General features: G+C 39.9%; 5 protein-coding genes across 5 annotated transcripts; 3 read left to right on the forward strand and 2 right to left on the reverse strand.

Annotated features, from left to right (window-relative positions):
* Window positions 1–699: 699 nt before the first annotated feature.
* LOC145795941 (uncharacterized) lies at window positions 700–3,129 on the forward strand. The gene is made up of 3 exons (XM_082880891.1): window positions 700–1,728; window positions 1,825–2,066; window positions 2,151–3,129. Exons 1-3 carry the CDS (start codon window positions 700–702, stop codon window positions 3,127–3,129), a joined length of 2,250 nt encoding a protein of 749 aa, XP_082737017.1.
* Window positions 3,130–3,278: 149 nt separating this feature from the next.
* Window positions 3,279–7,620, forward strand: LOC145795942 (uncharacterized). The gene is made up of 5 exons (XM_082880892.1): window positions 3,279–5,799; window positions 5,895–5,965; window positions 6,068–6,444; window positions 6,616–6,735; window positions 7,608–7,620. The coding sequence occupies exons 1-5, from the start codon at window positions 3,279–3,281 to the stop codon at window positions 7,618–7,620; spliced, it is 3,102 nt and encodes a 1,033-aa protein (XP_082737018.1).
* On the forward strand, window positions 7,601–10,068 carry LOC114262327 (uncharacterized). Its single transcript, XM_082878581.1, has 3 exons — window positions 7,601–9,061; window positions 9,161–9,438; window positions 9,554–10,068. Exons 1-3 carry the CDS (start codon window positions 7,719–7,721, stop codon window positions 10,051–10,053), a joined length of 2,121 nt encoding a protein of 706 aa, XP_082734707.1. The 5' UTR covers window positions 7,601–7,718; the 3' UTR covers window positions 10,054–10,068.
* A 10,122-nt stretch (window positions 10,069–20,190) lies between these two features.
* LOC145795943 (uncharacterized) lies at window positions 20,191–22,962 on the reverse strand. Its single transcript, XM_082880893.1, has 4 exons — window positions 20,827–22,962; window positions 20,672–20,749; window positions 20,455–20,563; window positions 20,191–20,342 (listed from the first exon to the last, which is right to left on the reverse strand). The coding sequence occupies exons 1-4, from the start codon at window positions 22,960–22,962 to the stop codon at window positions 20,191–20,193; spliced, it is 2,475 nt and encodes an 824-aa protein (XP_082737019.1).
* Window positions 22,963–22,999: 37 nt separating this feature from the next.
* On the reverse strand, window positions 23,000–26,447 carry LOC145795944 (uncharacterized). Its single transcript, XM_082880894.1, has 4 exons — window positions 26,085–26,447; window positions 24,551–25,887; window positions 24,319–24,456; window positions 23,000–24,050 (listed from the first exon to the last, which is right to left on the reverse strand). Exons 1-4 carry the CDS (start codon window positions 26,445–26,447, stop codon window positions 23,000–23,002), a joined length of 2,889 nt encoding a protein of 962 aa, XP_082737020.1.
* Window positions 26,448–27,653: the final 1,206 nt, after the last annotated feature.

The following is a 27,653-nucleotide window of genomic DNA, read 5'->3' on the forward strand; positions in this document are numbered from 1 at the left end:
TTAATTTGAGTTAAACTTGGCCACTTAAGCTAATGACACAATTAGTGGCCAAAGCAAATTAGTTTGTTAATGAAAATAGAGAAGGATGTAGAGGGACGGAGAAAGTTACGGGGAAACCTTATTTTTGAGTGTCAGGAAAAAGAAGAAGAAGAAGAAATAGGATGAAAATCAAAGGGAATTCAATTTCATCGTTTTGGACTTGAGAATTCAACACTTAGATGATTTAGAAAACATTAAATGAGGTGATTATGTTCAAATAATATCGTTAAGCTACAATTTATCAGGAAATTCTTTTTCTTGGAGGCTAAGTAAGCTTAGTTTGAGTTAAACTTGTCCACTCAAGCGAATGAAACAATTAGTGGCCTAATCCACATTGTTCCCTGGACAAAATAGAGAAGGATGGAGAAAGTTACAGAGAAACATTATGCGTGAGAGCAAGAATAGAAAGTTAGCGAAAAGAAAAAGAAATAGGAAGAAAATCAAAAGAAATTCAAATACATCGTTTTGGACTTGAGAATTCAACACTTTGATGATTTAGAGAACCTTAAATGAGGTGATTAAGTTAAACTAAAATATTAAGCTACAATCAGTCCGGAAATTCTCTTTCTTGGAGGCTAAGCTAGGTTAGTGTTAGTTAAACTTGGCCACTTAAGCTAATGAAACAATTAGTGGTCCGAGCTAATTAGTTCGTACAACAAAATGGAGAAGGAAGGTGAAGCACGGATAAAGTTAGAGAGTAACATTCAGCTTGTTTTGGTTTGCTATTTTATCTCTTATTCACCCAAAAAAAAAGGAGGAGCCGTTCGGGGGGGCGGAAGTTATCGTGGGGGGAGAGGAGGTCGCGGTGGGAACAGGACCATCGAGCATGAGGGCCCAGAACAACGCTCTTGGGCAAACATCACGGCTGCATCAACCCGCTCAAATATCAAGCTCAGGTATATCCCTCCTACTACTGTTGAGGATAGTGTTGTTGTGAATATGCCTTCGCGTACTGATCCGCTTGAGAAATGGGACTCCTGCCTTGTGGGTTATTTTGTTGACAAGGGGGTGGGTTACAACTATCTGCGTAATAGTGCTTTTGGACTGTGGAAAGCTAAGGGCCTCAAGGAGGTTCTAACTAATGGGGATGGATTTATGTTCTTCATTTTCGACACTCCTGATTGTTGCAGAGAAGTTCTTGAAGGAGGCTCGTGGTATATAGGTGGCTATCTCCTTATTCTGAAACAGTGGAAAAGGATGATGAAACTAACAAAAGATAAATCAACCAAAATCCCTGTCTGGGTGAAATTTTTTAATATTCCTTTGGAATATTGGGATCCTGATGGTCTGAGTAGGATTGCCAGTGCTATTGGTAACCCCCTTTTCATGGACCAGCTTACGGCACGGGGTAGTAGGGTGGCATTTGCTAGAGTCTGCGTGGAAATTGAGGCCACCTCAAAACTGCCAACCTTCTTCCAAATTAGGCATGCTGATGATGTTGTTCTAATCCGAGCTGAATATCAGGGACTGCCATCCCGGTGTCAACACTGTCAAATATTTGGACATAGCACTGAAAAGTGCGTGTCTAAACAAGTGGCTCATTTGATATCCCTCCAGAAGACTTCTGAGGAAAACATCACTGTTCAGGAAGAAGACTGGACCACTGTTCAAGCTAAGGGGAAGAGGAAGGTGGGTGAACCTAAGTTGGAAACTATTCCAGAAGTGGAGGCAGACCCAGACCCAGTTTCTGTACCTTTGTCTGCAGTGGTGGAAAATCAAGAAACTCCAACTACTGAACCTGCAACTATAAGGGTGGACTCATCTGATTAATCCCTTGATACTCAGGAGACTTCGGGTGATAAGAGTTTATCCGAGGAAGAGCATAGTTCTGAAAGCAGCGATGTGGATAGGTTTCAAAAGAGGATCTTTGAGATTGCAAAAATTGTGGTTCCAATTCCTGCTGAAGTAGTGGACACAGTAATAAAGGAAACTAAGGCTGGAAAGGTGCATGCTAGCTCTGCTACCCCATCCCAGCCGGTGAATAAATCCTCTGGCAAAGGTAGTAGCAGCCAGAGGAAGAAGAAGAGGTAATTCAGTTTTAGTTGGTTGTAGATTATGTCACTCTTTTTTTGTGTCCCTATGCATGTCAAAATTGCTTCCTGGAATGTTAGAGGATTGAATGATCCTTCTAAACAAAAAGAAGTTAAAAACTTTGTGCTTGAAGAAAATATTCATGTCATGGGGGTTTTGGAAACTAAAATAAAACAGTTAAATGAGAGCAGTATTTGTGTTAAATGTTTTGGTCAATGGTCCATGCTCTCTAATTCACAACCAACTAAAACTGGTAGAGTCTGGGTGTGCTGGAACAATGTTTTTTGTGATGTTCAAATGCTTTCTATGTCTGATCAGCATATTTTGTGTAAAGTTGTTGAATTGGCTTCCAATGAAATATTTTATGCAACTTTTGTCTATGCTGAAAATAAGCACACTCTGAGAAAGGTTTTTTTTGAATCTATGTATGATATCTCCCGTGTTAAATCCAAAGCTCCTTGTGTTTTTCTGGGTGATTTTAATGCTATTAGATACCAGCAGGAAAAAAATGGGGGCACTTCTAACTGGACTAATGAAAATGAGGAATTTAATTCTTATGTAAATGCCTCTGAGTTGGCTGACCTATCTTATGGTGGTTACCAATTCACATGGGCTAACAAAAGGAGTGAAGGGGCTTATATTGCTACTAAAATTGATAGAGTCCTGGTTAATGAGGCTTGGCTGGACAAATTTCCTAAGGCTACTGCCAACTTTCTTCCGTCTGGCGTATCTGACCATTCCACTGTTGTGGTCAATATAAATGCTTCTAAGAGCTCCTTCAAGAAACCCTTCAAATACTTTGATTTCTGGTCTCAACACCCAGATTTTCTGAGTACGGTTTCTAACACTTGGGGGCAGTATATCCGGGGCGTTCCTATGTTTAGAGTCTGTCAAAAACTTAAGCATCTTAAAATTAGCCTTAAGCTTTTGAACAAGAAGGATTTTAGTGATATATCTACTCGTGTTCAGAATGCTAAGGCTAATTTGGATCTGATCCAGTATAAGCTGGATAAAGATCCTGTGAACAAGGGTTGCAAGTTCAGGAGAGAGAGGAGTTGAAGAAATACATTGAGCTTAGTAAGTTAGAAGAAAGTCTTGCCCTTCAAAAATCCAGGGTGCAATGGCTTGGGCTTGGGGACAGAAATAGCAAATTCTTTTTTAGGTCTGTGAAGAGCAATATCAATAGAGGGAAAATTTTGAGTGTTGACATGGGTGATGGTACTAGGTCTACTAACAGTTCTGATATCCACACCTCTTTTGTCAATTTATATACCAAGTTATTTGGCACTCCCTTTGTGGACCAGTATAATGGCTTTGAGAGAATTCAATCTTTGGTGCATAAGAAAGTCTCTCCTTCTCAATATGACTTGATGTCTAAACATGTTTCTGAGACTGAAATCAATGAGGTATTTTGGTCTTTAAAAGCCAATAAAGCCCCCGGTCCTGATGGGTATTCCGCTGGGTTCTTTAAAAACTCTTGGGATATAGTTGGTAAGGATGTCACATTAGCCATCAAGTCATTCTTTGACACTGGTAAACTTCTTTCTGAGGTCAATAGTACCATCATTGCTCTCATTCCTAAAGTTCCCAATCCTATGCATGTTGGTGACTATAGACCCATTTCTTGTTGTAACACAATCTACAAATGCATTGCTAAGATCATAGCTAATAGACTTAAATTGGCCCTCCCTGATCTGATTGATCCTGTGCAATCTGCTTTTGTCCAAGGTAGAAGGATCTCGGACAATATTTTCCTGTCCCAAGAGCTTATGAGAGGTTACCATAGGAAGTCCCTTACTCCTAAGTGTGCCATGAAAGTGGACATTATGAAGGCTTATGATACTGTGAGGTGGGAATTTATTATTGATACTCTTACAGCTATGGCTTTCCCTCCTTGCATGATTACTTGGATAAAGGCTTGTATCACGAGCCCTTCCTTTTCGGTCTGTATTAATGGGAGCCTTCAGTGGTACTTTAAAGGGGCTCGGGGGTTAAGACAAGGAGACCCTATGTCCCCGTATCTTTTTGTGGTGGCTATGGAGGTCCTTGCTAGGATTTTGGCTGAGAAGTCTAGGAATCCCCTGTTCAAATTCCACTGGAGATGTGAGAAAACCAAAATTGTCAATTTATGTTTTGCTGATGATCTGATGATCTTTTGCAAAGGGGACCCTGGTACTGTTAATCTTATCATGCAGGGTTTGGAGGAATTTAGAAATCTGTCGGGCCTCACTCCTAATCCTAGTAAGAGTAACATTTTCTTCTCGGGTTGTAGGATACAGCTTAGAGAGGAAATCCTTCAGATTGCAAAATTTACTAAGGGTTCCCTTCCGGTTAGATACCTTGGTGTGCCTTTAATCACTACAAAGCTTAAAGTGTCTGTTTGCCATATTCTGGTGGAGAGAATTACCATGAGGATCAAAAGTTGGACCAATAAATTGCTCTCTTATGCTGGTAGAGCCCAACTCATAAAGTCTATCCTGTTTTCAATGCAGGTGTATTGGTCCTCTCTTTTTATCCTTCCTAAGAAGATAGTCAGCGACATTGAGAGTATTCTTAGATCTTTTTTTTGGTCTGGGGTTGAGATGAAAAAGCATAGTGCTAAGATTGCTTGGAAGTATATCTGCAGAAATAAAAGTGAAGGCGGCCTTGGCTTTAAGGATCTGGAAATCTGGAACAAGACTGCTATAGCCAAACATGTTTGGTTTTTGTTTTCGGGCGGGGATTGCTCTATGTGGTGCCAATGGGTTAAGTCTTACTTGCTCAAAGGTAGGAGTTTCTGGTCCGTTAAGACCCCTAGTGATCCGTCTTGGGTTTGGAGGAAAATCTTGTCTCTTAGGAACTTAATTTATCCTCTCATCAAATTTAAGATTGGTAAAGGTGACAATGTGTTTCTTTGGCATGACAACTGGCACCCTCTAGGTTCTCTTTGGCAGAGGTTTGGGCCTAGGATCCTTTATGATACTAACCTTCCTGACAGTTCAAAGGTTAGTTCTATTGTCTCTAATTGTTCTTGGAAGTGGCCTGTTTCTAATTCTTGGGAGATTAAGGAGTGGATCTCCTCCACTCCTTCTTCTCTCTTACCTTCTCCGGGCTCTTCAGACACTCCGGTTTGGAGCTTGACTGCTGATGGTACTTTTTCTATCCAGTCAGTTTGGGATTGGTGGAGGGAAAAAGGGCCTAAAGTCCCTTGGTTTAAACTTATCTGGGGCCCCCCTTTAATCCCTAGGGTTAGTTTTATTGTTTGGTTGGCCATTAACAAGAGACTTAATACTGGCGATAGGCTTCAATCTTTTGGTCTTGTCTCTAATCCTTGTTGCCCTTTCTGTCAAGCTCCTGAGGAGAATCACTCCCATCTCTTTTTCAGGTGTATTTTTTCCTCTAGGGTTTGGGGTGGCATGATGGCCAAATGTAATGCTAACTGGCCTTCTCTGTCTTGGTTGGGCACTGTTGAGTTTGCTACTAAATCTACCAGTGGTAATTCCTTGAAAATGCTGATTCTGAGGTTGTCTTTTCTCTGCACTGTCTACCACATTTGGATGGAGAGGAATAGTAGAATCTTTAGTAAGGTCCACAAACCTGAAGAGGTTGTTACTAACTCTATTATCCAAATGGTTAGGGGTAGGCTCCTTTCTTTGGATAACATTAAATTTTCTGCAGGTGATCACTGGTTTTTGGAGAAATGGAACCTTCCCTACAAAATTATGCAGCCGACCAATGCTACTGCAGATGGTAGGAGAATGAGTGGTGTGAGTTCACCTACAATTAGGGTCGAGTGATGGTGAGCATATACTGTGGGGTTTTACTAATTGGGTGTTCTTTTGTAGATTCTTTCCTTTCTTATCTGGTTATGATGAATCCTATACCATTGAAGTGGCTGATTGGAGGGTTGAGTGATGTGAGCAAGCAAAATATTCTATGCCACTGTGGGTTGAGTGAAGGGAGACAGTATACATGTTTTGCTCTAACATTTATTATATATTATATATGTTTTATGCAGGTTTATGGAGCTTTCAACTATACTACCTATCTTGTTCTATTGAGGAATCTGGTGAGGTGTGAGCCAAGTGGTGTGAGGTTCTATATGGAGTGTAAGAATGTTTTCTACTGTGGGCCGAGTGTGGAGAGGTCTTATACAGTGTGCTTGTTATTTCTGCTGCTTTATGATCTTCATTACGGAGGTGGTAATTTCTATCCATGGCTGGTTGTGGTTTATGTCGTGGTTCGGTGGTGTGGTAACTCCTTATTCCGTAGTTACCTGAGGCTGTTAACAGTTTATCTCTCTCTTGCTGTGGAGGAGTGGTGGCTGATTGCTGTTCAGATTTGGGTGGCAGTTGGCAGCAAGGTTGTTAAAATCGCGATCCGGATCGTAGGATCGTACGATCCTACGATCCAATTTTAGAGAATCGATCCAGATCGCATGCTGAATCGTATTTTGCTCAGGATCGGAACAGGATCGTTAGGATCGTTAATGGGATCGTAGGATCGTATTTGGATCGCGATCCTATACGATCCTACTTTTGGCCCTTTCTGATGCTTTTATTACAGGTTTGATGCAACTTCTGTGTCTTCTAAACACTTACGACATAAGATTAGGGCAAAATATTGGGGGAAAATTGCTGAGCAGCCTCCATCGATCCAGCCTCCATCCAGATTCCACTGCTCCAGGTATGCTTCTTCTGCTTCGTCTTCTCTTCTTCTTCTTCTTCTTCTTCTTCTTCTTCTTCTTCTTCTTCTTCTTCTTCTTCTCAGTTCGACTCATTCTTCTCTTCTTTTCTGTGCTTCGAGTCCTTCTCTTCTCCTCTATTCGACTTCTTCTTCTCCTCTGTTTGTCTTCTTCGACTCCTTTTCTTCCTCTCCTCCATCTTCTTTTTCCTCTGCTGCTGCCTTTTTTTTTCCCTCTTCTTCCATTTTTCTGACCTTCATTCCCCCTTTTTTTTCCCCCTTTTCCACTTCGTCTTCCATTTTTCTCCTTCTTCCATTTTTCCATTTTCCTGTCAACCTAATTAAATTAATTTTTAACTTGTAATTTATTTTGCAGATAGCACCAAGGAAAAGTGCGCAGATACATACATACCAGTGTACCACAGCTTCATTTTATGCAGGTTTGTTCTCATTCCCCTTTTTTTTTTCCCCCTTTGTAATTCTAATTTGTAACATAATTTGTAATTGTAACTTGTAATTTGTAAATTAAAGGGATGGTATCATAAATTATAGAGAGATGAAGTGATCACAGAGTGGAAGAAGGTCAGATTAGAGGGAAAATGTCTCTCCATGTTCACTGTTACATAAGTGGTGGTGGTCACTTTCTATTAGATTTGTGTGCTAGCCTAAGATTCTTCATCTTCTCCAATTAACTTCTAAATTCTAATTTATCCTTATCTATAATTTCAATGAGGCCTTTGTAGGGCATCATGGTATTACTATTGTAATCAATTTATTTTTGAATGTAACTCGACTTTTTTCTCTCTGATATTTCACAACTATCAAATTGTAAATTGTAGTCAATTGATTCAGTGATATTCAATATATGATTGTAGGTTTGTCAATTGAGTTAACAATGTCTGCCTCTGGTTCTGGAAGAGGGAGGAAGAGGAAAAATGTTGCGGGTAACCGAACGGATCCTGGTTGGGAACATGGAATTGAAATAGATGCTGCAACCAAAAAAGGAACAATGCAAGTATTGTAATGTGACTCGATCGGGAGGTATATATAGATTAAAACATCATTTAGCTTGTACTCATCAAAATGTTGAGCCATGTCCTCAAGTCCCAGAAGATGTTAGAGGAAAGTTCATGAGTCTTTTAAGAACTCAAACATTAGAGTCTCAAAATAAAAAGAGAAAGATGTTTGATGTTGGTGATGATTCTGAAGAGGAGGTGGAACTATTAGCATATCATCATCAAAACAAACAAAAAAGGGTGGGTGCCATAGATAAATTTGTGATGAAGAAATCTGGACGTCAAAATCAAAAAACTCTCAATCAAATGTTCAAGAAAGAAGAGAGAGATGATGTTTGTCAAACCATAGCTCGTTTTTTTTACACTAGTGCAATTCCTTTTAATTGTGTGAACAACCCTATATTTCCACTCATGGTTAAGAAGATTGGGGATTATGGAAAAGGACTTGTGCCACCATCTTACCATGAAATTAGGGTGACATTTTTAAAAAAAGAAGTGCATGAGACTCTACAATTGGTTGATGAGTTTAAGGAACAATGGAAGAAGACCGGATGTACAATTATGTCGGATGGATGGTCAGATAGAAAGAGAAGATCCATATGTAATTTTCTTGTGAATAGCCCTAATGGAACTATTTTCTTGTCATCACTAGATACATCCGACATTTCAAAAACGGGTGAAAAGGTTTTTGAGATGTTAGATGAGGTTGTTGAGAAGGTTGGAGAAGAAAATGTTGTACAAGTTGTAACTGACAATGCTTCTAATTATAAATTGGCGGGACAAATGTTAATGGATAAAAGAAAAGGCTTGTTTTGGACTCCTTGTGCCGCCCATTGCATAGATTTGATGTTAGAAGATTTTGAGAAGGAAATACAAGTTCATCGTGTTACAATTGGTAAAGGAAAAAAGATTGTGGCATACATTTATTCAAGAACCAATCTTATTCATTGGATGAAGGAGTTTACCAAAGACATTGAACTTATAAGGCCTGCGGTAACTCGGTTTGCTACCTCTTACTTGACATTGAGACGTCTTCATGAGCAAAAAGGTGCATTGTTCTCTCTATTTACATCAAACAAGTGGAGGAATAGTAAATTTGCGAAGTCTGAAAAGGGGAAAAAAATTGAAAATATTGTTTTGGACAATCGATATTTTTGGAAGGGTGTTTCTACCTGCTTGAAGGCTGCAGTACCTCTCATTAAGGTACTTAGGTTGGTGGATTCGGATGAGCATCCGGCAATGGGATTCATTTATGAAGCAATGGATCGTGCGAAAGAGGAAATTCAAAAGAATTTCAATAATATCATGAGATGGTAAACTTTTTATTTAGTGTTGGCTATTTATTTACTCTTTAATACTATTTCCATAAACTATTTATTTATTCATTAATAACATTTATTAAATTGTGTCAGCTATGATCCTATATGGGCCATCATTGATAGAAGATGGGAAACCCAACTCCATCACCCATTGCATGCTGCAGCATACTTCTTGAACCGTCAGCTTCATTATAGTCCCAATTTTCAAGCTGATGCAGAGATTAAAATTGGGTTGTACAAATGTCTTGAAAAAATGGTCCCTGACACTAATGAGAGGGTGAAGATAGATTTGCAAATTGATGCATTCAAGAATGCAAGAGGACTCTTTGGTATACAAAATGCAATCTTGACTAGAAAAAAGAAATCTCCAGGTTATTTATTTTTACCCTAAGTTGATTTGTAAGTTGTATCTATCAATCTTATGTTATGATTATTTGTTTTGAAGAACTTTAAATTTTGAACTACTTAATTAAAATTTCGATGTAGGGGATTGGTGGGACTCTTTTGGTGATGAATGTCCCGAGTTGAAGAGGTTTGCAATCAGGGTATTAAGTCTAACATGCAGTTCATCGGGGTGTGAGCGCAATTGGAGTGCTTTTGAGATGGTACACTCAAAGCGGAGGAATCGTTTACACCAAAAGAGAATGAATGACTTGGTCTTTGTGATGTACAATTTGAAACTGGGACAAAGGCACAAGAATAGACAATCAATCATGAATCCATTATGTTTGGATGATGTTCCATCAGACGATGAGTGGATAACAGAGAAAGAGAATCCGACTCTTCCAAGAGAAGGAAATTGGTTGCATGTGCTTGATAGGAATGCTCGACATGGATGTCATTCAGAGGATGAAGAGGCAGATGCTCTTGCAAGGGATTTGGAACAAGCATGTAAGTCTAGGTACATGATACATCTTTTAGTTTTAATTAGAAGTTGCAATTTGGATTTAATTTGGATTTTTTTTTTTCTTCAACTTAGGTCGTGACCATATTGGAGAAAATGTCAATGAAATTCATGAAGTAAGTGATGATGATGATATGGATGACAACATGAATGCTCCAAGGGATTTTGATGATGACTTTGATGATGCTACTATTAGTGATGATGACATTGAGGAGTTGGGTGACACTGTGGGTGATGATGAAGATGAGGGAGACAATGAGATCGACAATGTTGTTGATTGTGGCAATGATGATTTCGGCGATGAAGATGATGACTTGTTTTAGCCTCTTGTTTATTTATTCTTCTCTTATTTTAGTTTGTTTTGTTAAGGATATCAATGTTGTGCAAGTGTTAACTTGAAGACTTGAAGTTGAATTGCTATTTTCTTGTAGTATGTTCTTTTGTTAAGATTTGAGGAAAATGTTTGAATGACAACTTGAATGGCCACCTTTTTTTATTATGTTTTCTTTGTTTAAAAAAATGTGTAAAATGTATATTTGAATTGATTATTGTTAGTGCACAAGTGAGAATGCGAGGATTTGAACCTCGATCTGCTCATAAGTATGAGAGCTCTACCATTTGAGCTACATTCTCAAGTTTTTTTGGGTCATTTTATATGTATTTTGATAGTATTAGTTAGACATATAAGAATAATTGCATTTTTTCATCGTTTTAGTAGGATCTTACGATCCCCGATCCGATCCTACGATCCGATCCTCCAGACCCCCAAAACGATCCTATGTAGGATCCCGATCTTAACAACCTTGGTTGGCAAGGTGTGTATGTACCATGGTCTTCAAGCGCCTTGCTATGCTACAGGTGGGAGCTAATCAGTGGTCTTTCTTTTTATTTTTACTTGTACACAGTTGTAGTTTGCTGTCTGCCTACTCCTACGGGTTGTGTAGGAGGTTTCATGTGTTCTTTGGTGTCTCGTGTAACAGGTTTTTTGAGCAATTCGGTAGGATGGGCCCCTCTTGGTTCATCACTTCGGTTTGTTTGGGTTACTATTTTTGTATTATATTTATTTTGTTACAGGTGCCTATCCCTACGGGTTGTGTAGGGAGGTTTTGTGGGTGTGATGGTGCCCACCCCTACGGGCTGTGTAGGGAGTTTTTGACTATTGTAGTGGTGCTTGTTGACTGCTGGTTTTGTCTTCTGTACAAGGTCCCTATTCATCATAGGATATGGCCTTTGTACAGTTCGATTGGCTAAGTTTTCATTTGGCTCTCCTAATATTCGGATGTAGCTCCTAGGTCTGGTCCAGTTTTTTTGTTTGTGTTTCTTTGGGCTTCGGTGACTGTGGGCTGAGGCTCGTGTTGTTCTTTTGTTGTTAGGGCCTGGGGTATGCCCCTTGTATTTTTGTAAATCTTTCTGTTTTATATTATTTCTTATTCACCCAAAAAAAAAAAGCAAGGTCAGTTTCAGTTAAATTTGGCCACTTAAGCTAATGAAACAATTATTGGCCTCAGCTAATTAGTTCGTAGAATTAGAGAAGGATGGAGAAGGATGGAGAAAGTTGGATAGAAACATTCTTCTTCAAAGGTAGAAAAGAAAGTTAGAGAAAAGAAAAAAAAAATAAGAAAAAAAATCGAAGGGAATTCATATTTGTCCTTTTGGTCTCGAGAATTGAACACTTAAGTGACTAAGAAAACCTTAAGCGAGGTGCTTCGGTTAGCCTAATATCGTTAAACAACAATTACTCAGGAAATTCTCTTTCTTGGTGGCTAAGCAAGGTTGGTTTGAGTTAAACTTAGCTACTTAAGCTAATGAAACAATTAGTGGCCTAATATAATTAGTTCGTTGATGAAAATAGAAAAGGATGTAGAAGGACGAAGAAAGTTGCGGGGAAACATTATTCTTGAGTGCCAGAAGAGAACGTTTGAGGAAAAAAAAGAAGAAAAAAAAAAAGAAGAGAAATATGATTAAAAGTCAAAGGGAATTTAAATTCATCGTTTTCTACTTGGGAATTGAACCCTCAGATGATTTAGAAATCCTTAAATGAGGTGATTAGGTTCAACTAATATCGTTAAGTTACCATTAATCAAAAAATTCTCTTTCTCGGAGACTGAGCAAACTTAGTTTGGGTTAAAGTCGGCCACTTAAGCTAATGAAAAAATTAGTGGCCTAATCTAGTTAGTTCCTAGAACAAAATAGAGAAGGACGGAGAAAGTTACAGAGAAACATTATTCTTGAGAGCTAGAAGAGAAAGTTAGAGAAAAGATGAAGAAATCGAAAGAAAATCAAAGGGAATACAAATTCGTCGTTTTGGACTTCAGAATTGAACACTTAGATGATTTAGAATACCTTAAATGAGGTCCTTAAGTTAAACTAATATCGTTAAGTTACAATTACTCAGAAAATTATCTTTCTTGAAGACAAAAAAAGCTTAGCCTATGTTAAACTTGGCCACTTAAGCTAATGGAACAACTAGTGGCCTAAGCTAATTAGTTCCTACAACAAAATGGAGAAGGGTGGTAGGTGAAGCACGAAGAAACTTAGGGATAAACAATGGGCTTGTTTGGATTGCTTTTGGAAGAGAAAGTTAGAGAACAGAAGGGGAAATTGGAAGAATGTACAAGGGAATTCAAATTCAACGATTTGGACTTTAGAATTGAACACTTACATCGTTTAGAAAAGCATAAATGTGGTGCTTACGTCATGCTAATACCCCTATTCCATATTTACTTAGAAAATTTGCTTTTTTGGAGGATAAGCAAGGTCAGCTTGAGTTAAGCTTGGCTACTTAATTGAGCATTTATGTCATTTTGAAAAGATTAAATTAGGTGCTTGTATTAAACTAATACCGTTAACCTACATTTACATAGAAAGTTTGCTTTCTTGAAAGCAAAGCAAGGTCAGTTTGAGTTAAACTTGGCCACTTAAGCTAATGAAATAGGGAAGGATGGAGAAGGACGGAGAAAGTTGGATAGAAATATTCTTCTTCAGAGGTAGAAGAGAAAGTTAGAGAAAAGAAAGAGAAATAAGAAAAAAATCAAAGGGAACTCATATATTCATCCTGTTCGACTCGACAATCGAACACTGAAGTGACTAAGAAAACCTTAAACGTGGTGCATAAGTTAAACTAATATCGTTACGCAACAATTACTCATAAAATTCTCTTTCTTGGTGGCTAATAAGCAAGGTTAATTTGAGTTAAACTTGGCCACTTAAGCTAATGACACAATTAGTGACCTAAGCAAATTAGTTCGTTAATGAAAATAGAGAAGGATGTAGAGGGACGGAGAAAGTTACGGGGAAACCTTATTTTTGAGTGTCAGGAAAATGAAGAAGAAGAAGAAATAGGATGAAAATCAAAGGGAATTCAATTTCATCGTTTTGGACTTGAGAATTCAACACTTAGATGATTTAGAAAACATTAAATGAGGTGATTATGTTCAAATAATATCGTTAAGCTACAATTTATCCGGAAATTCTTTTTCTTGGAGGCTAAGCTTAGTTTGAGTTAAACTTGCCCACTCAAGCGAATGAAACAATTAGTGGCCTAATCCACATAGTTCCCAGGACAAAATAGAGAAGGATGGAGAAAGTTACAGAGAAACATTATACGTGAGAGCAAGAATAGAAAGTTAGTGAAAAGATAAAGAAATAGGAAGAAAATCAAAAGAAATTCAAATACATCGTTTTGGACTTGAGAATTCAACACTTTGATGATTTAGAGAACCTTAAATGAGGTGATTAAGTTAAACTAAAATATTAAGCTACAATCAGTCCGGAAATTCTCTTTCTTGGAGGCTAAGCTAGGTTAGTGTTAGTTAAACTTGGCCACTTAAGCTAATGAAACAATTACTGGTCCGAGCTAATTAGTTCCCACAACAAAATGGAGAAGGAAGGTGAAGCACAGATAAAGTTAGAGAGTAACATTCGGCTTGTTTTGGTTTTCTTTTGGAAGAGAAAGTTAGAGGGCAGAAGAAGAAATCGGAAGAATGTAAAAGGGAATTCAAATTCAACCATTTGGACTTTAGAAAAGATTAAATGAGGTGCTTGTATTAAACTAATACTGTTAACCAACATTTACTTAGAAAGTTCGCTTTCTTGGAGGCTAAGCAAGGTCAGTTTCAGTTAAACTTGGCCACTTAAGCTAATGAAACAATTACTGGCCTCAGCTAATTAGTTCGTAGAAGAAATAGAGAAGGATGGAGAAGGACGAAGAAAGTTGGATAGAAACATTCTTCTTCAAAAAAGGATAAATTTGAATTCCCCAAAGGCAATTAGGGAGTGCTTCTCTCTCTCTAGATTCTAGAGAGAGAAAGCTCCTTCCCGTTGGTAGCCGTGGAACCCTTGAGGGTCTTGGTTTGATGGTTTGTATCTGGGTTTAACTATCCCATCTTCGTCGGTAGAGTATCTACTTGATGAGGGTTTAGTGGGTTTTCTCAGATTCAGTGGGTGTGTTTGGGTGCTGTTTTCATGGTGGTTGTGAAGCCTTGATTGCCGTTGGAGATGGTCCCATGTTTTTGCGATAAACCAGTCCGGTGGTCCTACGATTACCAGTCTGGTGGTCGACGTTTTTGTTAAGCCATTCGGTGGTGTCTCAGTCGTTGGAGTTAGCGGAGGTGGTGCGTTGCGTGTTTATCTGTGTAGCTGGAACTGAGTTACAGTGTGCATGGGTTTGGCTTCGCCGGTGTCTGACCGATGCAAATTTCTGGTTGCCTTGATTGTTTCTCCGGTTGTGCAGTTACGTTTTGCGCCGGAGGTGTTGTTTTCCACCGGTGGTGGTTCTGTTAGGCGATACCGCCGGAGCTGCGTTTTTCTCCGGTGCTGGTTTTAGCGAATCATTGGCGCTGATATTGTGGGTTTTGGAGACAAAGACGTTACAGCCTACGTGTAGCTCCGTGGCTGGTGTTCGAGTTGAGTAACGCACTTAGGCGCGCAATGTGGATCCAACGTGTTTGGCTACAGAAAAAGAGTGAGACACTTGCTGGTTTTCTTTACCGTCGCCGGTCTTGTGTTCGCCGGCGTTGTTGCTTTTGTGGAGGTTCTACAGCAGAGCGTGTAAGCCACGGCTTGTTGTATGCGTGAGTTCAATATTTTGGGTACAGAGCTGGTGTCATAGGCGTGGTGCAACAGACCACGTGTTATGAAAGTTGGTCTCAATTTGTTTTAAAATTACCGTCGGTTTTGTTGCCCACGGTTTTCTAAAACCATGTGTATTGGTTTCTGCTTGGAGGTCATGTGCGGAATTTCTGCTGCAAGCTTTTCTTTGTTTTTCCTAATGGCGTTGTTCCACGGGCGTCATTTGCGGTGGGCTTGTTTCATGTGTGGTACCGTGTAGCTATAGGGAAGGTAATGTGCTTGAGTCAGATCACGTGGGCCGCCTTTTTTCTGGGGTGACTGACTGCTATGGACAAACTAGGGACGGCTGTTTGTCTGTTGAGGTGGTAAAAGCTAAGTTTGTTCTCTTCTTTAAAGAATTATAATATGTCTATTATATATATGTTCGAGTGCAGTGAAAGTTGTTTGGTGTTCCACCACGTGGTAGATTTTTGGAGGAAACTCAACTTTTTTCCATGTGGGTGGGTTTTTGGCAAATATATGTATTGGTCTGGGTGAAGTTTGAGCCCACGGGTTATTGGTAATTGGTGGGGCCATTTTTGTGGAGATATGTTTATATGAAGAATTCGGTGGGGCCAATTATTTAGTGTGGTATATATAATATTTATATATATCTCTTATTTATTGGAATCCACCTGTAGCTTTTTGTGGTATTTTGAGAGTGGGGCCCAATTTTGCAACCATGGTTTTATTTAGTGATTGGGCTGGTATATTTGATCTTGGCCGTGGCTGTTTAGCTCTTTTTGGGCCGTGGCTAATTTGTGGAGAAATCTGTGGGTCCACGGCCAATTAAAGTAAAATAGAAATTTGTTTAGTCCATGAATTCTGTTGTCTACTATACTTGGTTTTTTCGTTATTTGATTAATGATCCGTACATATTCATGTGATTCGGCTTAGTGCAGTTCTCTGACCTCTTCTGGTGTGGAGTGAGGGGGACACTACCATGGGGAATTGAGGTGTGGAATTTGCCATTGCTGGAACTGGGAGATGTGTGGTGAGTAAGTTGGATTTTGATTGGCTCTTTTGTGTGGATAACATTTTGCATGGGCTATGCTTCTTTGTTATTGTTAAATCCAAGTGGATGAGTGGTTTTTGTTTGGAAATTGGTGGGCCTTTAATTTTTGATTAGCCACAATGCAGCGGACCTTTTGTAGTCGGTTACTTCATGATGATTGATCGTGTGATCCTCATGTGACTCGATATTAGGGTGGTTTTGAGCCATCTCCACCAAGAGTGATTGGGGAGTCACTGCTTTGGGGAATAGTGGTTCGATAACTAGCCGAGTTAGAGACTGGGAGATGAGCGGGAGGATAGCTACCGGTTTTCTGGTCGCTTCTTGTCTTCATGTGACCCATCCTAATTGATTATATTGCCACGCCTGACATGGAGTGAAGGGGACACTACCGTGGGCTTACCACGGAAGGGACTGGGGGATGTGATGATTGCTCTCATGTTTTGTTGGCTATGTATTGGTTTGTTGCAGCGGGGCTATTATTTTTTCACTAAACGTCTCAAGATCGTTGATTATGGTGATTGACTATGCAAGCTTCATGTGACTCAGCCAGGATCTTTCATGGGATAGATATTTTCCTTCGTCATAGCTTTGGTTGAGTGGCTAGGATGTCACGGCTCTGAGAAGCGAGATGCTTATTGGATTCCATGCTTTCATCCGAGGTAGAGACTGGGAGCAAGCGGGGGCAGTTATCATTCTCGATTAGTCTTGTTGGGTGTTTAGTTTGTTACATTTGTGTTGTGTGTTTGTCTGTTTTGTTCTCGAGTCTGTGGTGTGTTTTTGTTTATTTGCCCATATATCCACCCCAACTTCCTATCTATTACTCTGATGGGAGGGGTTACTTGGGGACAAAAAGGATATATGGGCAAAGTGGGGTTCTGTTTGTTTTCTGCTGTTCTTTCGCTTTTGCGAGTGTGGTTATATGTTGTAAGATGTCCAGTGGTAGTTTTGTGGTGTTTTTGTTCGTCTTTTGTTTGTTGTAGGGCGTACCTGGGGTATGCCCCTTGTAAACTTGTACATTTTACTGTATTTATTTTATGACTTACTTACCCAAAAAAAAAACATTCTTCTTCAAAGGTAGAAAAGAAAGTTAGAGAAAAGAATGAAAGATAAGAAAAAAAATCGAAGGGAATTCATATTCGTCCTTTTGGTCTCGAGAATTGAACACTTAAGTGACTAAGAAAACCTTAAGCGAGGTGCTTCAGTTAGCCTAATATCGTTAAGCAACAATTACTCAAGAAATTCTCTTTCTTGGTGGCTAAGCAAGGTTGGTTTGAGTTAAACTTGGCCACTTAAGCTAATGAAACAATTAGTGGCCTAATATAATTAGTTCGTTGATGAAAATAGAGAAGGATGTAGAAAGACGAAGAAAGTTGTGGGGAAACATTATTCTTGAGTGCCAAAAGAGAACGTTTGAGGAAAAAAAAGAAGAAAAAAAAGAAAGAAGAGAAATATAAAGTCAAAGGGAATTTAAATTCATCGTTTTCAGCTTGAGAATTGAACCCTCAGATGATTTAGAAATCCTTAAATGAGAGCTAATATCGTTAAGTTACCATTAATCAAAAAATTCTCTTTCTCGGAGACTGAGCAAACTTAGTTTGGGTTAAAGTCGGCCACTTAAGCTAATGAAACAATTAGTGGCCTAATCTAGTTAGTTCGTAGAACAAAATAGAGAAGGACAGAGAAAGTTACAGAGAAACATTATCTTGAGAGCTAGAAGAGAAAGTAAGAGAAAAGATGAAGAAATCGAAAGAAAACCAAAGGGAATACAAATTCGTCGTTTTGGACTTGAGAATTGAACACTTAGATGATTTAGAAATCCTTAAATGAGGTGATTAGGTTCAGCTAATATCGTTAAGTTACAATTACTCATAAAATTATCTTTCTTGAAGACAAAAAAGGCTTAGCCTATGTTAAACTTGGCCACTTAAGCTAATGAAACAACTAGTGGCCTAAGCTAATTAGTTCCTACAACAAAATGGAGAAGGGTGGTAGGTGAAGCACGAAGAAACTTAGGGATAAACATTGGGCTTGTTTGGATTGCTTTTGGAAGAGAAAGTTAGAGAACAGAAGGGGAAATTGGAAGAATGTACAAGGGAATTCAAATTCAACCATTTGGACTTTAGAATTGAACACTTACATCGTTTAGAAAAGCATAAATGTGGTGCTTACGTCATTCTAATACCGCTATTCCATATTTACTTAGAAAATTTGCTTTTTTGGAGGATAAAATAGAGAAGGATGGAGAAAGTTACAGAGAAACATTATGTGTGAGAGCAAGAATAGAAAGTTAGCGAAAAGAAAAAGAAATAGGAAGAAAATCAAAAGAAATTCAAAAACATCGGTTTGGACTTGAGAATTCAACACATTGATGATTTAGAGAACCTTAAATGAGGTGATTAAGTTAAACTAAAATATTAAGCTACAATCAGTCCGGAAATTCTCTTTCTTGGAGGCTAAGCTAGGTTAGTGTTAGTTAAACTTGGCCACTTAAGCTAATGAAACAATTAGTGGTCCGAGCTAATTAGTTCCCACAACAAAATGGAGAAGGAAGGTGAAGCACGGATAAAGTTAGAGAGTAACATTCGGCTTGTTTTGGTTTTCTTTTGGAAGAGAAAGTTAGAGGGCAGAAGAAGAAATCGGAAGAATGTAAAAGGGAATTCAAATTCAACCATTTGGACTTTAGAAAAGATTAAATGAGGTGCTTGTATTAAACTAATACCGTTAACCTACATTTACTTAGAAAGTTCACTTTCTTGGAGGCTAAGCAAGGTCAGTTTCAGTTAAACTTGGCCACTTAAGCTAATGAAACAATTACTGGCCTCAGCTAATTAGTTCGTAGAAGAAATAGAGAAGGATGGAGAAGGACGGAGAAAGTTGGATAGAAACATTCTTCTTCAAAAAAGGATAAATTTGAATTCCCCAAAGGCAATTAGGGAGTGCTTCTCTCTCTCTAGATTCTAGAGAGAGAAAGTATAGCGACCCCGGTCTTTTCCCATTTGATTATTGTATCCGGACTTGGGTTCCGTTTATTCTGTCATTGTTTATTTGTTGTTGTTGTCCTTTATTTTCTCATTTGGAGTTATAGGATGTGTTGGGCAGGTTTGTTTCAGGTTGGTTGGGTTCGTAAACCAAGTGTTGCCGTCCAGTTTTTGGGTTGGTCGCTTGGGCCAGGATTTGGTCGCTCGAGCGAGGTTTGTTTTTGTGTCCTCTGGCTCGATCCAGATTTGCTTCGCTCGAGCGAGTGACTGCGTCTGGTATAGACTTGAGGGCAGTGCTTATTCGCTCGAGCGAGATTTTCTTCGCTCGAGCGAGCGAGGTGTATGTTTTCGAGTTCCTTGCTCGAGCGAGCATTCTGTCGCTCGAGCGTGCTCCAGGGTTGCAGACTTGAAGCATTGCATTCTTAGCTCGGGTGAGGTTTTCTTCGCTCGAGCGAGGTTTTCGTGTGTCTGGTCGCTCGAGCGACCAAGTCTTCGCTCGAGCGAGCCTGTCAGGTTTAAATAGGCAGCAGCGTGTTTTAGATCAGTTTTTCATACACTTTCAGATTCCAAAACCCTAGTTACGAGTTTTCTCTCCCTCTACACACCTTCTCTCTTAGGATTGATCTACTTAGAGTGAGTTTTTTTTTTTGGGTGAATAAGAATAAATAAAACAAAACAAAAATTACACGATTACAAGGGGCATACCCCAGGCCCTACCACTACTGCAACAAAAACACCAAAAGGAGCAGCAACCAAGCTACATCAACAGCCACTTGACGGGCCAAAGAAACACCTCACAAGAACCTAATCGAACAGCCTAAACAAATAAACAGACCGCATAAAACCTGTTCAGGCGCCATGTCCATGATAAACAGGGGGCCTGCACAAGGCCACCATGAAAGGCAACGAGCAAGTCCAAACAACATAAAAAAAAAATAAAATAAAACAGCCCAATATGGGGCCCACACACTAGCTAAATGGACTACAAACAACCAGGAAGTGTACAAATTACAACCAAAAGCAATACACCAAGAGGACACAAAATAATTTATACAGCCATAAGTAGACCAATTCTTTGACTTTTTGAGGACTCTAGACAAGGCGCATTTAGCTGCCATCACCGAAAAGGAATTCCAATCATCACGAAGCCACCAAGAAGGGCGCAAAATGCTGCCACCTCTCCACCACCAGTAAAACATTTTGGGAACAAAATTGCATCTTCCAGATTTGCACAGCTTGATGTCACAGAAACTCCCCCTGTACATGGAACTGTAATCATGAACCAAAAACAGCCACATATAGAAGTTGAAACTGTTTTTATGATCAAATAGGAGCAGAAAAAGAACATAAATTATATAAATTCTCACTACACTCGGCCCACAATAAAATATGTCTCTCCTCTCCATATAGTGTCTCACATCACTCAACCCACCACTCGCAGATATAGACTCCATCTGGAATAGTAGCTGAGTTGAAAGAGCATCCCTGTCCTGCAAAATAGAAAATATACAACATATATACAAACTCATTAGAAAGCCAGCTTTGGTACTACTCACATCTCTCAACCCACATTTAGAGTGTATAATGTACTGGCTCACTTCACTCAACCCACAGTGAGTCTTGACCTGTCCATTCCTTAGATTAAACAACATAAAGAATCTGATTGTCAACTGTACCTGCAAAATAATAACCATTTAAGAAACACTCATTATATGCTACTTTCACTCAACCCTCAAAATATAGGTGAACTCACATCCCTCGTGCCTCTTCCAGCAATAGGCAAACTCATGATTGTTGTTGGCAGATTCCATTGTGACAAGTACCAGCTATCACCTGAAGACAACATCACATTACTCAAAGAAATAATCCTACCCCTCACCATTTGGATAATTTGTTTGGTGACAATCTCAGCAGGAATACTAGTTTGACTAAAAACTCTACTATTCCTCTCCCTCCAGATGTGATACACCGTGCACATAAAGGACAACTTAGTAATAGCAGACTTCAGAGATCTGCCTTTAGTAGAAGTCACAGCCAGCTCAACATTGTCAGCCCAGTTGAGGTTAGGCCAACTCATATTACATTTACCCTGAATAGCAGCCCAAATCTGTGATGAATAGGCACACCTAAAGAAAAGATGAGAATGACTCTCCGTAGGATCATTGCAGAGGGGACAACTAGGGTGAGTAACAAGTCCAAAAACTTGCAATCTATCCCTAGTGTTCAATCTCTCATGAATAGCCAACCAAACAATGAAGCTAACCCTAGGAATATAGGGATGCCCCCAGAGCAATTTACTCCAAGAGACTGTAGGACCCCTCCAGCAGTCCCAAGTAGACTGTATAGTGAAAAGACCATCACCAGTTAGACTCCACCAAGGACAATCATGAGTGTTCACAGAGGGTTTAAAAGTGGAGGGAGTAGATGCAATCCACTCCCGGATCTCCCAAGAATTAGGGAAAGGCCACTTCCAAGCACCACTAGAGATGATGGAGCTAACTTTAGAGTTACAGTCAAGACCTGAATCATAGGCAATTCTGGGCCCAAACCTGCTCCACAACGGTCCAAGGGGATGCCAGTTATCAAACCATAGAAAAGCTTGCTCCCCATTACCAATTTTAAGCTTAATAAGGAGGAGAAGGAGATGTCTAAGCTTCAGGATTTTCCTCCAGACCCAAGAGGGGTCACTAGGGACTTTAACATACCAGAAACTCCTACCTTTGAGTAAGTAGGACTTGACCCATTGGCACCACATAGAGCCCTCTCCACCAGAGAAGAGGAACCAAACATGTTTAGCTACAGCAGCCTTATTCCAAATACCCATATCTTTGAAACCCAAGCCCCCCTCATTCTTGGGTTTACATATAGAGCTCCAAGCAATCTTAGCACTATGCTTCTTCAAATCAGACCCAGACCAAAGAAAGGCTCTAAGCAGGGTCTCAATATCTCTAATAACCTTCCTAGGAAGGATGAACATAGAGGACCAATACACTTGCATCGAAAAGAGGATGGTTTGAATGAGTTGAGCTCTACCCGCATAGGATAGAAGTTTATTAGTCCAACTCCTAATACGCTTCATTATCCTATCGATTAGAATTTGGCAATCAAAAGCCTTGAGCTTAGTGGTAATCAAAGGAACTCCCAAGTATTTAACCGGGAGAGTCCCCTCATTGAACTTAGCAATATGAAGAATCTCCTCTCTGAGGTGCCTGTTACAGCCAGAGAAGAAAATATTACTCTTGTTAGGACTCGGAGTAAGGCCTGATAGCCTTCTGAATTCATCCAATCCTTGCATAATAAGGTTCACAGTCCCAGGATCACCTTTACTGAAAATCATCAGATCATCAGCAAAACAAAGGTTCACAATTTTGGTCTTATCGCACCTCCAATGGAACTTAAACATAGGACTCTTGGCTTTTTCAGCAAGGATTCTAGCAAGAATTTCCATAGCTAGCACAAACAGGTAAGGGGACATAGGGTCTCCCTGTCTAAGTCCTCTGGCACCTTTGAAGTACCCATGAAGACTACCATTAATGCAAATAGAGAAAGAGGGACTGGTCATACACGCCTTGATCCAATTAATCATATTTAGAGGGAAGTCCATAGCTTTGAGGATATCAAGGATAAACTCCCATCTAACATTGTCGTAGGCTTTCATGATGTCCACTTTCATAGCACACCTAGGGACCTTGGAGTCTCTATGGTAACCTCTCATGATCTCTTGGGACAGAAATATATTATCCGAGATCCTTCTACCAGGAACAAAAGCAGATTGAACAGGATCAATCAAACTCGGCAACACATGCTTAACTCTATTCGCTATGATTTTGGCAATACACTTATAAATAGTGTTACAACAGGAAATGGGTCTGTAATCACCCACCTTCATGGGATTGGAAATCTTGGGGATAAGGGCAATGATAGTGCTATTGATTTCCGAGAGAAGCTTGCCAAGACCTGATAGCAGTAGTCACCTCCTTACCCACAATATCCCAAGAGCTCTTAAAGAAGCCCGCTGAGTAGCCATTAGGGCCAGGGGCCTTATTGGCCTTGAGGGACCAAAAGACCTCCTTAATTTCACCATCAGTAACAGGCCTACTCAGCATAGCAGATTGATCATCAGAGACCTTGGAATGCACCAGGGATCTGATTCTCTCAAAGCCATGATACTCATCCTCAAAAGGGGAACCAAAAAGATTAGTGAAGTACTGAATGAAAGCACTGTGAATGTCACCACTTTCAGTGGATCTAAGGCCATTACCCATATCAACACTCAGAATCTTCCCCCTATTTATATTACTTTTGACAGTTCTAAAAAAGAAGCTACTATTCCTATCCCCAAGCCCGAGCCATTGGATTCTAGATTTCTGAAGGGCAAGACTCTCTTCCACCTGGCTAAGATCTAAATACTTCTTATGCTCCTCCCTCTCCTGACCTTGAAGCACAAAATTCAACGGGTCCTTATCTAATTTAAATTGGAGAAGGTCCAAATTGGTCTTAGATGCTTGAACACGGAGCGATACATCGCTAAAGTCCTTTTTGTTTAAGAGTTTGAGTTTGACCTTGAGTTGCCTCAGTTTTTGATACACCCGAAACATAGGGACACCTCTAATATATTGATTCCACGTAGAGGACACAGTAGAGATAAACTCCGGATGTTTAGACCAACAATCAAAGAACTTAAAAGGTTTTTTGAAAGAGGTCTTAGCAATAGAGGTGTTGACCACAGCAGGGGAGTGATCAGAGACACCTGAAGGGTGGAAGAATGCAGTAGACTCTGGAAATTTGTCTAACCAAGCCTCATTGATTAACACCCTACCAATTTTCGTGGCTATATATTCACCACCACACCTTTTGTTAGACCAAGTGAACAGGCATCCCCCATAGGAAAGATCAGCCAATTCAGACTCATTAATGCAGGTATTAAACGCCTCATGCTCAGAAGACCAGTTTGAAGACCCCCCCCCCCACTTTTTCCTGATGAATTCTAATAGCATTGAAATCACCCAAAAAAATACTGGGGGATTTGGATTTAGACCGGGAGATCTGAGCCAAACTCTCAAAAAGAGGAAGTCTTAAATTGTGTTTATTTTCAGCATAAACAAAATTTGCAAAAAAATCATCATTTGTAGCCAACTCCGTTATCTTGCAAAAAATATGTTGGTTAGACATAGAAATCAATTGGACATTCCAACACACCCACACCCTACCAGTTACAGTTGGTTGGGAGTTAGACAAAAAGGACCAATCACCAAAACACTTGGAACAAATTTTATTTTCATTAACTTGTTTGATCTTAGTCTCCAAAACACCCATGACATTGATATTTTCATTGAGAACCAAATTTTTAATTTCCTTATGTTTAGAAGGGTCATTCAACCCTCTAACATTCCAAAAAGCAATTTTAACAGTCATTGGGATACAAAAAACGAGACTCAACAAAAAGCCAAACCACAACCAACTACAACCTGGGTTACCTTTTCTTCCTCCTCTGGCTGCTGGTACCTTTGCCAGAGGACTTACCACTCATCTGATTAGCTACTTGGTGAGTAGTAGCTTTTTTTATTTCCCTTGCCAACTTGACTTCAGCGATCACTGACTCCATGTGCTCAGCTGTCTGAGGAATAACCAGCTTCGTGATTTCCAGAACTTTTTCTGTAAACTTGTCCATTTCTTTAGCCGGGTCCATCACTGCATTAGTCTCCTCCGAACTTTCTGAGAGATCCACCACTGCTTGGTAAGGTTGATGAGCCTCCTCTACCACAGGGTTAGGAGCCAACTCCTCCATCATGTTGATAGGATCTGTTTCCTCCTCCAAGACGGGGCTGAGAGCTGGTTCTGGTTCTCCCACCTTTCTTTTACCTTTAGCTGTAACAGTTGTCCACTCATCTACCAACTCCGTAGTTTGCTCCTCAGTGTTTTTTTGTAAAGAGATCAAGTGGGCAACCTGGGTTGAAACACACTTAGCAGTCTCATGCCCAAAAATCTGACAGTGTTGGCATATAGCAGGAAGGCCTTGGTATTCTACACGGATTAAGACAGCTTCATCATCACACCAGATCTGGAAATAAGTAGGCAATTTGGAAGTTGCCTCGATTTCAATACAAACTCTAGCGAAAGCCAGTCTGCTACCCCTAGCCGTGAGCTGATCCAGAAAGAGGGGATTACCAATTGCACTTGCTATTCTACTAAACCCGTCGGGGTCCCAGTACTCCATTGGAATGTTGAAGAATTTTACCCAAATTGGAATTTTGGTAAACTTCTCTTTTGCCAACTTCATCATTCTCTTCCACTGCTTGAGAATAAGAAGGTAGCCTCCAATATACCAAGGCCCCCCCTCAAGCACTTCTCTACAGCTTTCTGGGGAATCAAAAATAAAAAACATAAACCCATCCCCATTTGTTTGAACTTCCTTTAATCCTTTAGACTTCCAAAGCCCAAAGGCACTATTACGCAGATAGTTATACCCCACTCCCTTATCAACAAAGTAACCAATAAGGGAGGAGTCCCATTTGTCAAGTGGCTCAGATCTAGGAGGCATATGCACGACTATCGCATCATCAACAGATGAAGGAGGGATATACCTGAGTTTAACACTCGACCTTGACGATGCAGCTACATTAGCCCATGTCCGTTGTTGTGCAGGTCTCCCTTCCTCCATAAATCTGCTGCTCCCCGCTCCACCACGCCCTCCTCTCACTCCTCGATAACTACCTCCTCCCCTCCCACGCCCTCCTTGGGGATTAGGGTTGTAACCATGGTCCACCAACGGGACTTCAGTATCTGTAATCTTCTCTGCCTCCCTTGGATTCACCTTTAGTACCTTGACCCACCGGAGTCAAGAAGGCATTACCCTCGTCGATCTTCGCTCCGGACGGAAGATTCGTTGAACTCGTGATCAGCTGAGTTGACTCAGTGATAAGACTCGCTCCTTGCTGAGAAGGGATAGGACGACCCCCCCCCAGAATCTGGTATAACCCCTTTCGTTTCCACAGATCTACTCTGATTTACCATTTTCAAACCCGCTAACCCACGATCTCCATCACCCTGAGGTCGTGAAGACTCGTGTTTCGATGTAACTTCTGTAACTTCTTGGAATTTTTCCGATGTAACCATAGATCCCAACTTCAGATCCGTTTGCCTCATGGTTCCCCCTTCACGCGAGGCCTCAAGAGTTTGATCAGGTTCAAGATCGCGATCCTTAGGACTCTCCTCCAATGGATCCATGTTTTCCGAAGACAACACTTCAAACGAGTTTTGCACAAAACCTAAAGCCTCAATAGGTTTGACCAACCCTAAAACTTCCATACCAGTATTGCGTACACGTGCACTAAGGGAGCACTCAGATTTGGTTAGAGCATTAACTCCGATCATCACTCAATGAGATATTGAAAAACCCTAGAAACAAGGAGTTTCTAGAGAGATGTGGGAGCTTCTCTCTCTAACCCATTCTCTCTGTGTTTTACTTAGAGTGAGTTTCTACCTTAGATCCTTTATTTAAAAGATAGAGTGAGTCGAAGGCTTCCATTTAATCTGAACATTTAGTGATTTAGAGCACATTGGAATTTGGGTATATATCTCTGTCTTCTCCATTCGGGTTATTTTCTTCGAGGTAGGGATTTCCTACTCCATCTTATAAGTTTTGTTCTAAGTTTTAGTATTTTGATATGTTGGGGGTACTTTGGTAATTTTGGGAAAAACCCTAGTTGTATTAATAAATTAATTTGTATAATTAATTCATGGAATTGGGAAAATATGGTTAAATTCATGGAATTGGGGAATTCATTGATTAAATGGCGTAGTTGGATAATTTAAATCACTCGCCTATTGAATTGTTGATATATTTATTTTCGGTTTAGAAATAACTGTTTTGGGCTATCGGTGGAGGATAGCCGCGCTTGTTGTAGACACTGCATGTGGATTAGGGATAGCTGAAACTAATCATTGATTAAGTCATCAATTTTGACTGCTGAATTAATACAAACATTATGTGTATTGATTGTGTGTTGTATATGTGATGTGTTTGCATACATTGTTTTGTGTGGGAGGAGATAGGGGATGTACTCCACGGTTTAGGGGAAGATAGGGGATGGACCTCTAAACCGGATTTTGTTTGGAAGGAGATAGGGGATGGACTCCATTAGCATCACTTTTATGTGTGCTTATTTATATTGAAGTGTTTTATTGATACAGCACTAAAATGTGTATCAAACTGGAAGTATGAAGTGTTTTGATTTGAGCCTGAGTCTCATCTGTTTGTTGATATTGGAAGAATGTGAATATGATATATATAGTTCACTGTTGTAAGTTTGGCCAGGTTCTGAGCCGTATTGATAAAGTTGGAAAGTAAAACGTGTCTTAGACAATAGTGTCATAAGACTGTAAAATGATGTAATTGATTATCTTGGTTAACCATCTATTGGATGCTATTCCTTTAATCAATGCTTATATTTGGTTTAGTATATTTCTACTGGGCTGTGGTTCACCCTTTATGGGAACATCATTTTCAGGTCCAGGTGATAAGCTACCTCCAAGGACTTAGCTTGGAAGGATTTGGATTTTGAAGACTATCTTAGTTAT

Source organism: Camellia sinensis, chromosome 7 (genome assembly GCF_055761805.1).
Source record: "Camellia sinensis isolate YWXY chromosome 7, ASM5576180v1, whole genome shotgun sequence".
NCBI classification, from domain to species: domain Eukaryota; kingdom Viridiplantae; phylum Streptophyta; class Magnoliopsida; order Ericales; family Theaceae; genus Camellia; species Camellia sinensis.